This window comes from Phalacrocorax carbo, chromosome 17 (assembly GCF_963921805.1).
Source record: "Phalacrocorax carbo chromosome 17, bPhaCar2.1, whole genome shotgun sequence".
In the NCBI taxonomy this organism is placed as follows: domain Eukaryota; kingdom Metazoa; phylum Chordata; class Aves; order Suliformes; family Phalacrocoracidae; genus Phalacrocorax; species Phalacrocorax carbo.
The window spans coordinates 3,606,739-3,620,929 of record NC_087529.1 but is presented as its reverse complement, the minus strand read 5'-3'; the positions used below and the strand labels follow the sequence as shown (position 1 = coordinate 3,620,929).

Sequence of the window (14,191 nt, the reverse complement as noted above, 5' to 3'; positions counted from 1 at the left end):
TGCCCGAAGCCCGCCTCCCCGCACCGGGCGGTGCCGGCGCGCCTGGCTGTGCGCGAGCGGCGCGCCTGATTGGGCGTCGGAGGCAGAAGATGCAAATGAGCGGGCGTGTCGCGGTGGCGGCCCCGCGCGGCGCCGCCGCGGGTGTCGGAGCGGGAGCGTGGGTCGCGGCCGGGGGCTGGGCAGCGGCGGGGTGCGGGCGGGAGCGCGAGGGGCTCCGCCGTGGTGGTTTGGTGGGTGCGGGGGTGTTGCGGCCGTGTGGTGGAGGGCGGTGCGTGCGGGTGGTGCCGGGGTCGTTGGGGTTGTGCTGGCAAGACTATACTTTCAGGGATCATTTCTGTAGTTGGTCACTAGAGGAGAGTGATCGCACGTGACCGGCATCACAAGCCACGAGGAGGAGCTGGGTGTTCTCTCCTGAGCGCGAAGCGGGCGGGCGGTGCTGCTCGGGCAGGAGCCGCCCGCCATTGATGACCGTTCGCGTTCCCGCTTGCGGGTGCGGGAGGGAGAGAGCACGGGCTGAGTGGTTTGTGCCCGGTTTTTTTTTTATTTACTGGTCTATAAAAGAATCAGCTGGGGGGGGTTCACGGGCCGTTTCTGGACCGGGCGGCTCCGTGCGAGCTTGCTGATGAACGCGTCCAGGTGGAACACGTCGGCTCTTCCCGACCCCTTCTGTGGGTTTGGGCATAGTCTTGACCGTGTGGGCCTTTGTCGGGCAGGGGAGGGGCGGGGGCGGGAAGCAGCCGGCCGGGCTGGGGTATAATGTCCCGTGGGGTGGGGTTGATCAGTGAAAACAAATGGTGTGAAAGTGTGTTAGTACTTTGTTGCACAAGTCAGGCGATGGTATTCTGGAGCCGGCTGCTGTGTAGGGCAAGGCAAGGAAGCCAATGCATCCCTGTCTGAGCACCTGCAAGAGTCGGGCAGTGCTGCCCACTGGTGGTGGTGGGGCCTTCTCTTCTCTCCGGGAAGAGGAAGCATGGACTGGGACCGTGCCGTCGAAACTTGGCAACTGGCTCATGCTGTCCAGGGAGAGCAGCTGGGATGCAAAGGACAGAATTACCAGAGTAATTCTTTATTCATACACATGAGGTGTCCCATTCAAAGTGGGGCACCCTGGGTGCATTTCATGCATGGTTCTTACACCCGTCACGCATTCGGGTACAAGATGTTTTGACAAGTCACAGCTTAACGCATGTGAACGCGCACACCACTATCCATTTGCATCTAGGCGTCCGCAGAGTCTGTCTTGCTGCAGTTCCTTGTCTGTGATTGCAGATAACATGAGGGTTTCACAGAAATGTTGGGGGGGCTCAGGGGCTGGCCGTATTTGGTAGTCCGGGGGTATCTTTTGTACTTCCTGAACCTTCCAAGAAACCCCTATCTACAAGAAGGGCTCGAGGGAGGATCCGGGTAACTATAGGCCCATCAGCCTTACTTCAATCCCTGGGAAAATTATGGAATGAATCCTCCTGGGGGCCATCACAAGTCAAATGAAGCACGTGATTGGGAAAAGCCAACATGGCTTCACTAAAGGCAGATTGTGCTTGACAAACCTGGTGGCCTTCTATGACAAAGTGACTTGCCTGGTTGACCTGGGGCGGGCAGTGGACATTGTCTGCCTAGACTTCTCCAGGGCCTTTGATACGGTCCCCCACAGTCTCCTCTTGGAGAAATTGATGCGTTATGGCCTAGACAAGTGGTCTGTGCAGTGGGTGGGGAATTGGCTGACAGCACCCAAAGGGTGGTGGTAAATAGTTCTTTGTCAAACTGGCAACCTGTCACTAGTGGAGTCCCCCAGGGGTTGATATTGGGCCCAATGTTATTCAATATCTTTATAAGTGACCTGGATAACAGCATCAAATGTAGCCTGATGAATTTTGCTGATGACACCAAGTTGAGTGGGGAAGTAGACACTCCTGAAGGGAGAGCTGCTCTGCAGGGAGATCTGGATAGGCTGGAAGAGTGGGCCAGCAAGAACCTTATGAAGTTCAACAAGGAGAAGTGTAAGATCATGCACCTGGGAAAACACAATCCAGGAGTGCAGCACAGACTGGGATCCACCTGGCTGGAGAGCGGCTCTGTGGAAAGGGACCTGGGGGTCCTGGTGGACAGAAAGCTCAACATGAGCAAACAGTGGCTGCTGTGGCCAAGGCGGCCAACAGGATGCTGGGTTGCATCAAAAAGGGCATCACCAGCAGAGAGAAAGAAGTCATCATGCCGCTCTACTCAGCGCTTGTCAGGCCACACCTGGAAGCACTGTGTGCAGTTCTGGTCCCTGCTGCGCAAAAAGGATGTGGCCAGGCTGGAAGGGGTCCAGAGAAGGGCCACCAAGGTGATCACAGGACTGGGAAGCTGCCATACGAGGATAGGCTGGGAGAGCTGGGTTTGTTCAGCCTTGAGAAAAGGAGGCTCAGAGGGGATCTCATCATCATGTACCAGTACTTAAGGGGCAGCTACAAAGAATATGGAGACCCCCTTTTTACAAGGGGTCACATGGAGAGGACAAGGGGGGATGGACACAAGTTGCTCTTGGGGAGATTCCGATTGGACATCAGAGGGAAATTTTTCACAGTGAGGACAGTCACCATTGGAATAATCTCCCCAGGGAAGGGGTTGACTCGGCCACGTTGGACACCTCTAAGAGTTGTCTGGACAGGGTGCTGGGCCATCTTGTTTAGACTCTGCTCTTCCCAGAAAGGTTGGACTGGATGATCCTTGAGGTCCCTTCCAACCTGGGATTCTGTGATTCTGTGATCTCCAGGGTTGGGGCTGTCCTGGCAGTGAACTGGGGGGTGATGTAGCCACGCTCACTTGACTATGGCCATGCAGAATGCCATTACGTATCCGAAGAAAGTTTGTACAACTTCATATAATAAAGACTAATTGGTACGATAGTTAGGAAATGAGTTTTTTGTAACAGTTGTAAAGAGTTTTTTCACAGCCTCCAGGTGACTTTGAAGAAAGCATAGGGTTTTGTAGCAGCTGTACCTGGTGTGTGGCTCTGCAGTACCTGGGGTCTGGAGCCTGGTCGGACTCCTTAGAAATGACCATTTGAGAGAGGGCGTTACTGTCGGTAGCTGACAGAGCGGCAGCCACCCGAGGCCAGGCGTGACGTGCTGTGCTGCCAGCTGGGTCCCATGCGTGCTGCTGGAGAGAAGCAAGTTGTTGGTATCGCCATTAGCCAGCCCCCAGGCTCGGGTGGGTGTAGCCCCAGTGTGGTACGTTTGGCTTGCGGGTCCTGGCTCCGCGGGCCTCAGCTCGCCTGGGCGGCAGACGGGGGCTGCGGCGTCTCGTGTGGCGGGGGAGCGGAGGCGGAGCCGCGCCTGGCGGCGCGCCTGATTGGGCGTCGGAGGCAGAAGATGCAAATGAGCGGGCGTGTCGCGGTGGCGGCCCCGCGCGGCGCCGCCGCGGGTGTCGGAGCGGGAGCGTGGGTCGCGGCCGGGGGCTGGGCAGCGGCGGGGTGCGGGCGGGAGCGCGAGGGGCTCCGCCGTGGTGGTTTGGTGGGTGCGGGGGTGTTGCGGCCGTGTGGTGGAGGGCGGTGCGTGCGGGTGGTGCCGGGGTCGTTGGGGCTGTGCTGGCAAGACTATACTTTCAGGGATCATTTCTGTAGTTGGTCACTAGAGGAGAGTGATCGCACGTGACCGGCATCACAAGCCACGAGGAGGAGCTGGGTGTTCTCTCCTGAGCGCGAAGCGGGCGGGCGGTGCTGCTCGGGCAGGAGCCGCCCGCCATTGATGACCGTTCCCGTTCCCGCTTGCGGGTGCGGGAGGGAGAGAGCACGGGCTGAGTGGTTTGTGCCCGGTGTTTTTTTTACTGGTTTATAAAAAAAGCAGTTGTTACTGACCCGGGAGCAGCCTGGTGTGCACCTATGGCGGGCTACAGACTACCCTTGTGGCAGAGCCTGGGTAGGGGAGAGCTGAGGGATTGTGGGGGTGCTGCGAAGGCACCTGATATCTTTCTGCGATGGTGTGACTGGCTGGGTCGACTAAGGGAGAAGAGCAGTGGGTGTTGTCCATCTTGACTTCAGTAAGGCATTCGACATTGTCTCCCATAGCATTCTCATAGACAAGCTAAGGAAGCGTGGGTTGGATGAGTGGACAGTGAGTTGGATTGAGAACTGGCTCAACAACAGAACTCGGAGAGTCGTGATCAACAGGGCAAGGTCTGGTTGGAGGCCTGTAACTAGTGGTGTCCCCCAGGGGTCTGTGCTGAGTCCAGTCCTGTTCAATATATTCATAAATGACCTGGACAAAGGGATAGAGCGTAACCTCAGCAAGTTCGCTGACAATACAAAGCTGGGAGTGGCTGACACACCAGAAGGCTGTGCTGGCATCCAAAGAGACCTGGACAGGCTGGAGAGCTGGGCTGAGGGGGACCTCATGGAGTTCAACAAAAGCAAGTGCAAGGTCCTGCCCTGGGGAGGAACATGTACCAGTACAGGTTGGCAGCTGACCTGCAGGAAAGCAGCTCTCCTGAGAAGGCCCTGGGAGTGCTGGTGGGCAGCGAGGTGACCCTGAGCCAGCACGGGGCCCTTGGGGCCAAGAAGGCCAATGGCGTCCTGGGCTGCATTAAAAGGAGTGTGGCCAGCAGAGCGAGGGAGGTTATCCTCCCCCTCTACTCTGCCCTAGTGAGGCCACATCTGGAGCGCTGTGTCCAGTTCTGGGGCACCCAGTTCAAGAAGGACAGGGAACTGCTTGAGCAAGCCCAGCGGAGAGCTAGCAAGATGATCGGGGGGCTGGAACATCTCCCTTGTGAGGAAAGGCTGAGAGACCTGGGTCTGTTCAGCCTGGAGAAGAGAAGGCTGAGGGGGATCTCATCAGTGCTCATAAATATCTGAAGGGCAGGTGTCAGGAGGATGGGTCTAGACTCTTTCCAGCGGTGCCCAACGCCAGGCCAAGGGGCCACGGGCACAAGCTGGAACACGGGAAGTTCCCCCTGAACATGAGGACAAACCCCTTCCCTGTGCGGGTGCCAGAGCAGGGGCACAGGCTGCCCAGAGAGGCTGTGGGGTCCCTTCCCTGGAGACATTCACCCCCCGCCTGGACGCGGCCCTGTGCCCCTGCTCTGGGGGTGCCTGCTCCAGCAGGGGTGGGACGGGATGAGCTCCAGGGGGCCCTTCCAGTCACTGCCATTCTGGGATTCAGTGACTTGCTGTCCGGGAGGGGTTGAGGGTGTGTCGGTGGCAGGGCGACCTCTTCCCTTCCTCGTCACGTCGCGCTGTCCCTGGGAGGCCGGGGGCCGCTGGCGGGGGCTAAGGCAGAAGACGCTCCTTGTTGGCGCCGAGCAGCGCGGGCGAGAGGGGCTTCGGGGCCGCTCAGAGCCGCGTGTGCTCGGCGGTGACGTTGCGTCAGTCGCGCCGCGGCGCCCCGGAGGCGGCTGCGCGCGGCGGCTGAGGGGACGGTGCGCAGAGAGCGGGGTTGGGGGTGGCGCCCGGGGCAGCGCGACCGATGCGTTGCCCGAAGCCCGCCTCCCCGCACCGGGCGGTGCCGGCGCGCCTGGCTGTGCGCGAGCGGCGCCCCTGATTGGGCGTCGGAGGCAGAAGATGCAAATGAGCGGGCGTGTCGCGGTGGCGGCCCCGCGCGGCGCCGCCGCGGGTGTCGGAGCGGGAGCGTGGGTCGCGGCCGGGGGCTGGGCAGCGGCGGGGTGCGGGCGGGAGCGCGAGGGGCTCCGCCGTGGTGGTTTGGTGGGTGCGGGGGTGTTGCGGCCGTGTGGTGGAGGGCGGTGCGTGCGGGTGGTGCCGGGGTCGTTGGGGCTGTGCGGGCAAGACTATACTTTCAGGGATCATTTCTGTAGTTGGTCACTAGAGGAGAGTGATCGCACGTGACCGGCATCACAAGCCACGAGGAGGAGCTGGGTGTTCTCTCCTGAGCGCGAAGCGGGCGGGCGGTGCTGCTCGGGCAGGAGCCGCCCGCCATTGATGACCGTTCCCGTTCCCGCTTGCGGGTGCGGGAGGGAGAGAGCACGGGCTGAGTGGTTTGTGCCCGGTGTTTTTTTTTACCGGTTAAAAAACAGATTGGGGTGTCTGTGAGTAACTGGACTCCCCTTGCGGTTGCGGTTCCAGGTCTGTGTCCCTGTATTTTGTTCTTTACCACAGAATAGAATTCACTGATTGAAGAAAATTGGCAGTGCTGTGGTCTTACCCGTGCTCAATCAGGTTAACTCTTCGCCTCCGATATTTATACATCCTTTATTTGGAAACGTTGCAGACAAGCAGCGCATAATACGCATAGAAAGTTACAAGGACCGATGTTTGCTCTTTTTTTTCCAATTTCTATTAGTATCCTTATGTTTTCATATTTCCGGTCTCTCAGAGGGAATATGGCGGTTGGTTTCAGTGTTAATGAACTGTTGCCTCTTATTCCAGGTGGCGGGGAACAGGCGCTCTCTTCTCATAACCTTTTGTTTACTTGTAGGTATTTTTGTTGATGCTGTAAATTCCATGGGTCAAACTTCTCTCTTCACTGCTGCATTGCTAGGTCTTGGTAAATTAGTGGATGTGCTGTTGGATTATGGCTCAGACGCTAATCAGTTAAGTATAAAAATAAATTTTTATTCCTAAATTGAAAGTAATGTTTAATCTTGTGGTTTTAGTCAATGCAATACACAATAGTCACTGTATGTAAGTGAAGAAGTGCTTAAGATTTGTGTTGCTATTTTAGGCAAAGATCCTCAGAGGAAAGCAGGTGCCTATTTTTCCTTATTTCATGGTGTTTGTTGTTGTTTGGGAGTTCATAAACGTTGTAGGAATGCCGCTTTTTTGCCCAGAGGCACAGCTCGTTAAGTGTAGTAGGGGTAGGTCGAAACATTTCTGCTTTAACGTTCCTCAGTCGCTGTTATGATGGAAGCACCCCAGTCCATGCGGCTGCGTTCTCAGGAAATCAGTGGATTCTTAGCAAGTTATTGGATGAAGGAGGTGATCTGAGAGTACACGATAAAAATGGAAGAAGTCCTCAGTACTGGGCTATGTCAGCTGGGAAAGAAAGCAGTACTCAGGTACGTGTGCGTAATACCTGTGGAATGTGTGCTCAGATCTTCATCTTAAAGAGAAGAAACTCCCAGCATTCCACTGAGAAATTCTTGGCTTTTACATGTTAGATGATTCATTAACATTATTTCTCAGCATCAGTAATGGTATTTGGAAGTCCTCGTGATTCAGATTATCTCACTAAGGTTTTGCTCAGGTGCAGGGGCGTGTGTGTCTGTAACTTATTAGAACCTTTATCCGTAAGCATGCCGTGAGGAGAATGACAGGCCCTTGTCTTTGATCCCGCATCTATGCAGTTAGTTTGCACATATGTGCAGTTCAGGAGTAAACCTGATGTAGTTTTCAAGTGGATCTCAGTCTGCGCATGAGCAGCATCAGCAAATGTGTAATTTTCGCTAGGATGGTAGCAAAATGCGATATCAAGAAGGCTTATGTATAACTGCAATATTGATTTAAAACTCATAATGCCCCTCTTTCCTGTTATTACAATGCTCCTCTTACAAAGACACCCGATACTATAATTTGCAGTGGGTGAATGTCTTGCAAGTTAGTCATCTAGTGTTTGAAGTAAGCTTTCTCTTACATTTTTGTGTAAATGATTTTCAAGTTTTTCTGTGTATCCATTTCTTGAAATGCCTATTTAAATATTGCGACTAGTTATTTTTTCTAGTAGTTATGAGCTATTAATTTAAAGTGGATTATCTTGCAGTTCTGAAGTAATTTTGTTGTGGTGTTTTTTTTTTTTTTCCCCATCCCCCTCCTCTCTAGATGCTGGAATTCATACAGCGCTGTAGATTCCACATGCAGGCTGCTGTTCAAAATTTCCCCTCTGATCTACTCAGGAAGGTTGGCTCATCAAAAGCGCTGGTCTGCAGTCCGTCTAGGTTTGGCAGCCTTGTTCAGGGGTGAGAATATGTTCTCAAGTACCGAGGGACTGAGATACAAAGACTTTGACTTCCATATTCTGTTATCTTAAAATTAACAAGTTCTTGTTTCTTTTTGACAATATCAGATTTAAAACCAATATGTGCTAGGAATGATGATGCCTTTTATTTCTGTCGTGAGAGTTCTGAATAGAAACTCCATAGTTGTAAATATCTGTATATTAAGAGATACTCTTCAAATCAGCGGTATGAAGTACTGGGTTTTAATAGTATTAATATGGTGGCAGCATGAAGTAGCTTGTTTCTTGACCCTCCAAAGTAACTGCAAATCTTTTGGGGGTGTGTTTCCAACCTTTTCAAGAGCTTTTATGTCAGATATGTGTTAGGAAAAATACGTACTTGGGAACAAAAGGTGATGCAGGATGTCTTTGCGTGTGTGTGTCTACGTATATTTTTTTATTTGTTTAAAGCAAGACAGCCAACTACATATCATAATGGTGTATCTAAAAAGTTTTAATGAATTCACAATAATTTGCAATCTCAGCATCCGCATTACACTTTTTGTGTGCGACCGGTCAAATGCAACATTTGAAATACAAGGCTTTTGCAGGATTTCTGCATTTTTCTCTTTTTTTTGTGTGTTTTACTCAAAACCTTAGCATATTAGTTACTCGTTCCTAATGTTTTTGATACTTAGAAATGTTGACAGCCCTCTGGGTAGACTTCTAAAAGGCGGAGCTAATGCAGCCAGGAACATTTACAGCTTTGGTTTTGGGAAGGTAAGATGCTATGGGTAATGGTTTTCTAATCTAGTACAGTTTCTCAGAGTCACATATTCTTCACAGTAATTACCCCACCTGTGCTATTAATTTTCATTGCATTCTTATTTCTATGGAAATAGTGGAAAGCGCCAATATTCAGGCCTTTAGTCATTAGTAGGCCTTATCAGAGGAAGCTGGTTTGGAAAAGGCAATAAAAACTCTCCCGTTAAACATCACCTGTGGGAGTTCTTAAGGGCTGGTTCTGCTTTCGCTATTTCAGCTTCACTCGAAAGTTAAGCTTTTGACGTAGATATCTTAACATTTCATTTTGATGCTTTGGCTGACGCTCCCACCGGACTGCACTCCAGTTTTTTGTGACCTTGCAGCAGATGCGATGGATCTTGGGAACCGTTGCATATTCCTGTTGGTTATGTCCCGGTCTTGTTTCAGTTTTATCTTGCAGGCAGCGGGCATCTGGGGTACTTGGCATCTCTCCCTATTATTGGGGAAAAAGACGTGGTTCAGGCAGATGATGAACCAACATTTTCTTACCGTGTTGGACCATACATGATCATGACAAAGTAAGTGGAATCAAGTGGATTTTAGCCCCTCTTAGTGTGTATCTGTTACTATCAAGCAGCAAGTTGTTGTACCAGATGCTTTGTTTGGATAGTTTTCCTTGTCTATTCTATATTCATCCCCTGCTTTCTGCTTGCAACTTTTCTGCAGTCTGCTGATTAATATCTTCTTTAGACTCCCCTGATATCTGTAGGTTGGTCTTGTCCTTTCCATCAATATGAACCCAATTCTGGTTGTTCACTGATTGCGATGTTTCGGTACTGCTTCCTTTTGTGGTGGGAAAGAGGTTGCTGGGGTTGCACAGATTCTGTTGTTCAGGGCTTAGTCGTTGTAACTGTGGGGTCAGACCTTCGGCCTCTGGATATGCATGGCTGCAGCCCACTTGCTCAAAACTGTGCTGAAATGAGAGTTGCAACAGCCAACCGAACCCTTTTTGAATCTTTTGTATTGCGTAGCAAGTGGTTGTGCCTCAGAGACGTCCAGAGAATTGACAAATTGGTGATTTAATCTTTCCAAAACTCTGTCACAGTGGGCTGATGGCCTTCAGTGAAGGGAGTTTCAGGGTGTCCTTGTTCTTTACCTTGGGTCATGGAAGGGTAGCATCTTTGGGCAGCGAACATCTCCAGCTACATCCAGTCTTTAACAGGATGAGAACTTACTGTCAATTTGAAAGAGCACGTGCTATTACCAACAGGAGGAGACAGCACCAGAGAGTTTCAGAATTACAAAATTATTTGTAAGTAATCCCATAACTGGAAGAAAATACTGCAGAAAGCATCTCGTAGAAATTCCTTTTCTTCTCCTTGTAGCTTAATGTGGGGAGGCAGCAGAGTTACAGTGAAGGAACTCAGCTTTGAGCCCCATCGGAACTGTAGTAAACTACGCTTAGCTGATCTCCTCATTGCAGAGCAGGAGCATAGTAGGTAAGAAAGAATGTGCAGTAGCCACAAGTGCTCCTGGGGTTTGGGTGTCTCCAGTGATGTGAGGAGATGGGATTAACCTCGGGAGGACTGTCCGGCTGTGGCTGCACTTTCTCTCCAAATGAGAAATACTGGTCTCGTCTTCTCCTGTCTCTTCCTGCCCTCTTTGCTCCCCAGTGGCTAATACAGGAGAAGGTGCTAGTCTCTTCTCGTATGTCTGGACAAATGCTTCCTTGCACATTTCCTGATGGCTTATTTATAGATTCTCCTAGTTGCTACAGTAAGTGCTGTTTCCCAAACGCCTCCTAATCTATGGTTCTTTTAAAATTGTGGGTATTTTAATGATAAATTAGAAGGATTCACATTGTATTGATAAAAAGGCCTAGAAGGCCAGGACTCTTGTCTTTTAATCTCAGATTTCCCTTACAATTTTCTTTTCCTCTCCTTTTACAGTAAACTCCGTCATCCTCATTTGCTGCAGTTGATGTCTGTTTGTCTGTCTAGTGACTTGGAGAAAACCCGATTAGTATATGAAAGGGTTAACTTTGGTTCTCTGTACAGCATCCTTCATGAAAGGGTAATTGGAATACTTGGTTTTTTAATAGTAATTAATTGAGAGGAAGAAGTTTAATAATTACATCTGCCCTCTTTACTCAAAGAACAAGACAAGACGATCAGTCTGTGTGTCTGGGTTTTATTTCATTGCCCAGTATCAGATATTCTGTGTAGGCTGCTAAAGGTTTTTAATTGGCAAATACTTCTGTTAACATTTAGGTGCAATTACATTGATTTTTCTTGTTCGGTGTCAGTCTTAAAATGGCTGCTGTTAATTCAATTGAACTTTTAATCTTCTGCATTTGGTTTCATACCGCAAATGTGGTGAGACCAGCTTTTGCCCTTGAATATTTGCATGCAATACATTGCAAACCGCCTCTGTATAAAGGTGAAGGCATGAACTCACTTGTGGTTTTGGTTTGTTTGTTTGTTTTTATCAACTGATCTGTGTTTTGTTTTTGTCATTCAATATTTTTCTCTTTCAGTGTGGTTAATTCAGTCATTATTTTATTTCTTTAACTTTGAATACAGGCACCTAAGTTACTGGAGAAATTGCAGTCAAAGGCAAGAAATGCTAAGAATTCATTCTGCTTCAGAGTGAATTTTGGTGTAGTCAATATCTTTTTCTTAACCAATTTTTAAGGTGTTATTAGTTGGTTTGGTATTGAGAATAAACATAATTTAGCAAGTGCAATTCGTCTGACTTTTACTACAGTATGTTTCATGTTTGCTTTCTTTATGTCTTCAGTACAATAGTAGTTTTCCCCTACGTTGAGCCTTAAAGACCTGCAATGCAAGTTTGGTTCTTCTGGGTTTTTTTCAGCGTACAGAATTCCCAGTACTGCACATGGAGACAATTTTGTATGTGCTGCTCCAAATTAATGATGCTTTGCGTTTTCTACACTCCCGTGGATTTATCCACCGTTCAGTTACCTCCTATGCTATTCAGATTGTTTCTTCTGGTGAGGCAAAGCTGTGCAACTTGGAATACATGATAGAGAGGTAAAGAACTTCCTCACTGTTTTTGTGAAAGGGACAAACACAAGTCAGGTTTGGTGCTAAATTCTGCTGAAGTGCCCTCTGGATGACTGGGGGCTCCTGCCTCTGAGCCAGGTAACAGAGTTACAGGAGTAAAGAACTCCAAGTTGTCACTGCTCAGGCACAGTAACTTTGCCAGAGGCAGTGTGGCAAGTTTCAGGTGGACTTAGTTTCTAAGTGTCTGAAAATAGTAAGAGAAACAGCTCTTTACTGGAGTATAAAAATACTTTCATAGGGAGGTAGAACCTAATCTTATAGAACAGAGGTGAAAATCCTCTTTGAGTCACTAATTCTGCTGCTGGGCTGGGAAGAATTAAAATCTCTTCTTGTTATACTGAACTTGAGCTTATGGAGGCTTACCTAAAATGGTTGAAGATTCCACACCTCATTGAACTGGTAGTAATTAAGTGCCACCAGTGACAAAAAGAGTGTTTCTTTTATGAGGGACACCATTCATTTCCTCTGGGTAAATTATTACTTATACACATTTTTTACTTCTTTCCTGTACTGCAGTCTGATTAGAAAGGAAGTAAATGGCTGGTTAGGCTGTAAAGAAAGAAAGTAAAATAGATAATAAACAAATATTTGCTGATGGTGATGTCCTGAAAGGAGCAAAGATACTTCCTAACCTCCTTGCAAACTCAATTTGTTAATAAATCTCGGTAATTTATTGGATATTTCAGATACAGCTTACTGTGAAATGAATAATTAAAAAACCCTATAGTTAAATGTGAGGAAGAAGTTATTTTCTAGATGTACGCAGACATTGGAAAATAAATGTTGACAGGTTAGGTGGCACCTTCTTCCCTTTTGTCCGCAGTCAGAGAACACTGGACAGAGCTAAAGGGTTGTTTTTAAAATTCCTGTTGGGAAATTTTCAGCTTTCTCTGATTTCTTTTTGAGTGTAAATTTGTTAAAGGAGGTGTTACTTTCACCAGAAAGTCTTGGCTGTAATGTGCCAAAATACATTTATTGGTGTGAAAATACTACACATTTTTATTTGCAGGTATACTCTGGGCTTTTTAGGTGTTTAAACTAAAAGCGAATATAACAAACTCAGGTGTTTAATTCCAAAAGATAGACTTTCTAGCTGAGTGTGCTGTATGTCCCAATTTACAGCTTTTTTTTCCCTTTATGCAGCAAAGATGGTGGAGAACACAGTGATCTGACACGTATTCCTGTCCCAGTCCAGCTGTATAAGTGGTGCTCTCCTGAAGTAATCCTTGAAGAAGCTGTCACAGTCAAATCGGATATTTATAGCTTCTGTACAGTAATTCAGGAGGCCTTGACAGGTACCTCTGTAGGTTTAGGCTTTTGGCACTAGGGTAACCCACTGCACGGTTTCAATGCAGACTGCCAGCCCCTAATGTCTGTTTAATTCCCTTACATAACTGGATAAAACCTTGATGTGATGGCTCATACAGAGTTAACTTGGAAAAACCCCCAAATGTTAATGAAAATAGCAAAGAGTACTGGAAACTTTTGTAAAATGTAATCAGAAAACTTAAAAGTGCCTAACTAAAGGATGAGATAAATGGTTGGTATTAGAGAGGTACAATTTCATGTATGGTGTTTTTCTGCTGTTTATCTTTCTTCTTCACCTGAAGACAGCAAAACTTTCAGTTAAGTCTTTGCCATGTGCAAAACAAGGCTGTGCAGCTTTCATCTTTTTGATCATTACGATAACTCACAGATAATGTATTGGTATTGTTATTACAGATAATGTAATGTATGTTATGTATTGACTTTGACTGCTTTGACAGTGGAATGGGATAAATAATTACCCTAAAAATTAAACCCTCTATTAGCTAGTTGGTAATGAAAAATCCAGAGTGTGGTTTACAGTGTAACTGTCCTCTAGAGATTGCTGTCAGCTCCCTTTAAAGCATCTGCTCTTGGAATAAGATAGGGAGGAGATGCCAGACTGGAATGAGTGCCTGTTTGGTTCATGACAGTAGTTGTGAATCAGGGAATGTGCGGACAGTAATGCTTCAGTATCTGAATCTTCTCTCCCCCCGTTATTTTCGTTAACATTGATACACAGCTTGTGACATAAAGTCTATATCTATGTCTTGCAGAGACCCCTCCCTGGAAAGGCCTTGAAGACTCGGTTATTAAACAGCTCATAATTTCAGGACAGCGGTTAGAAGCAGATGTCAGACTTCCTATGCCCTATTACGGTATCATAAAGTCGGGGCTAGAACCTAAACAGAAGAACCGCTCTGTGAAATTTCAGGATATTCAGTATATACTGAAAAATGACTTAAAGGTGACTTCCAGGATTGTAGCCTTTTATGTATTTAAAATGGCAGAGTTTTGTGTCCATTCAGATTCAAGTTCTTCCACTTAAATCTAGGTGGGAGGCTTTTTTGTGTGTCCAGTCTAAACACTGAGTATACTTTTCTGATCATGGAGACAAATCACCTTAAAAGAGAAGGTAGAGACATTGCACTGTCAAATAGAGTTGTCTTTTAT

At 48.2% G+C, this 14,191-nt stretch overlaps 1 protein-coding gene and 3 non-coding genes across 4 annotated transcripts in view; all 4 read left to right on the top strand.

The window, feature by feature from the left end:
• TEX14 (testis expressed 14, intercellular bridge forming factor) overlaps positions 1–14,191 on the top strand; it is a 35,390-nt gene that overhangs the window by 2,325 nt on the left and 18,874 nt on the right. Inside the window, exons 3-12 of the mRNA XM_064468256.1 lie at positions 6,408–6,522; positions 6,822–6,987; positions 7,748–7,884; positions 8,561–8,642; positions 9,075–9,205; positions 10,013–10,126; positions 10,577–10,700; positions 11,502–11,680; positions 12,857–13,008; positions 13,795–13,985. Coding sequence (XP_064324326.1) covers positions 6,408–6,522; positions 6,822–6,987; positions 7,748–7,884; positions 8,561–8,642; positions 9,075–9,205; positions 10,013–10,126; positions 10,577–10,700; positions 11,502–11,680; positions 12,857–13,008; positions 13,795–13,985 — 1,391 coding nt within the window. The remainder of the gene's footprint in view (positions 1–6,407; positions 6,523–6,821; positions 6,988–7,747; positions 7,885–8,560; positions 8,643–9,074; positions 9,206–10,012; positions 10,127–10,576; positions 10,701–11,501; positions 11,681–12,856; positions 13,009–13,794; positions 13,986–14,191) is intronic.
• Positions 310–522, top strand: LOC135316164 (small nucleolar RNA U3). Its single transcript, XR_010375602.1, has one exon. It is a non-coding gene; the product is annotated as a small nucleolar RNA U3 (small nucleolar RNA).
• On the top strand, positions 3,574–3,786 carry LOC135316163 (small nucleolar RNA U3). The gene has a single exon (XR_010375601.1). It is a non-coding gene; the product is annotated as a small nucleolar RNA U3 (small nucleolar RNA).
• Positions 5,757–5,969, top strand: LOC135316154 (small nucleolar RNA U3). The gene has a single exon (XR_010375592.1). It is a non-coding gene; the product is annotated as a small nucleolar RNA U3 (small nucleolar RNA).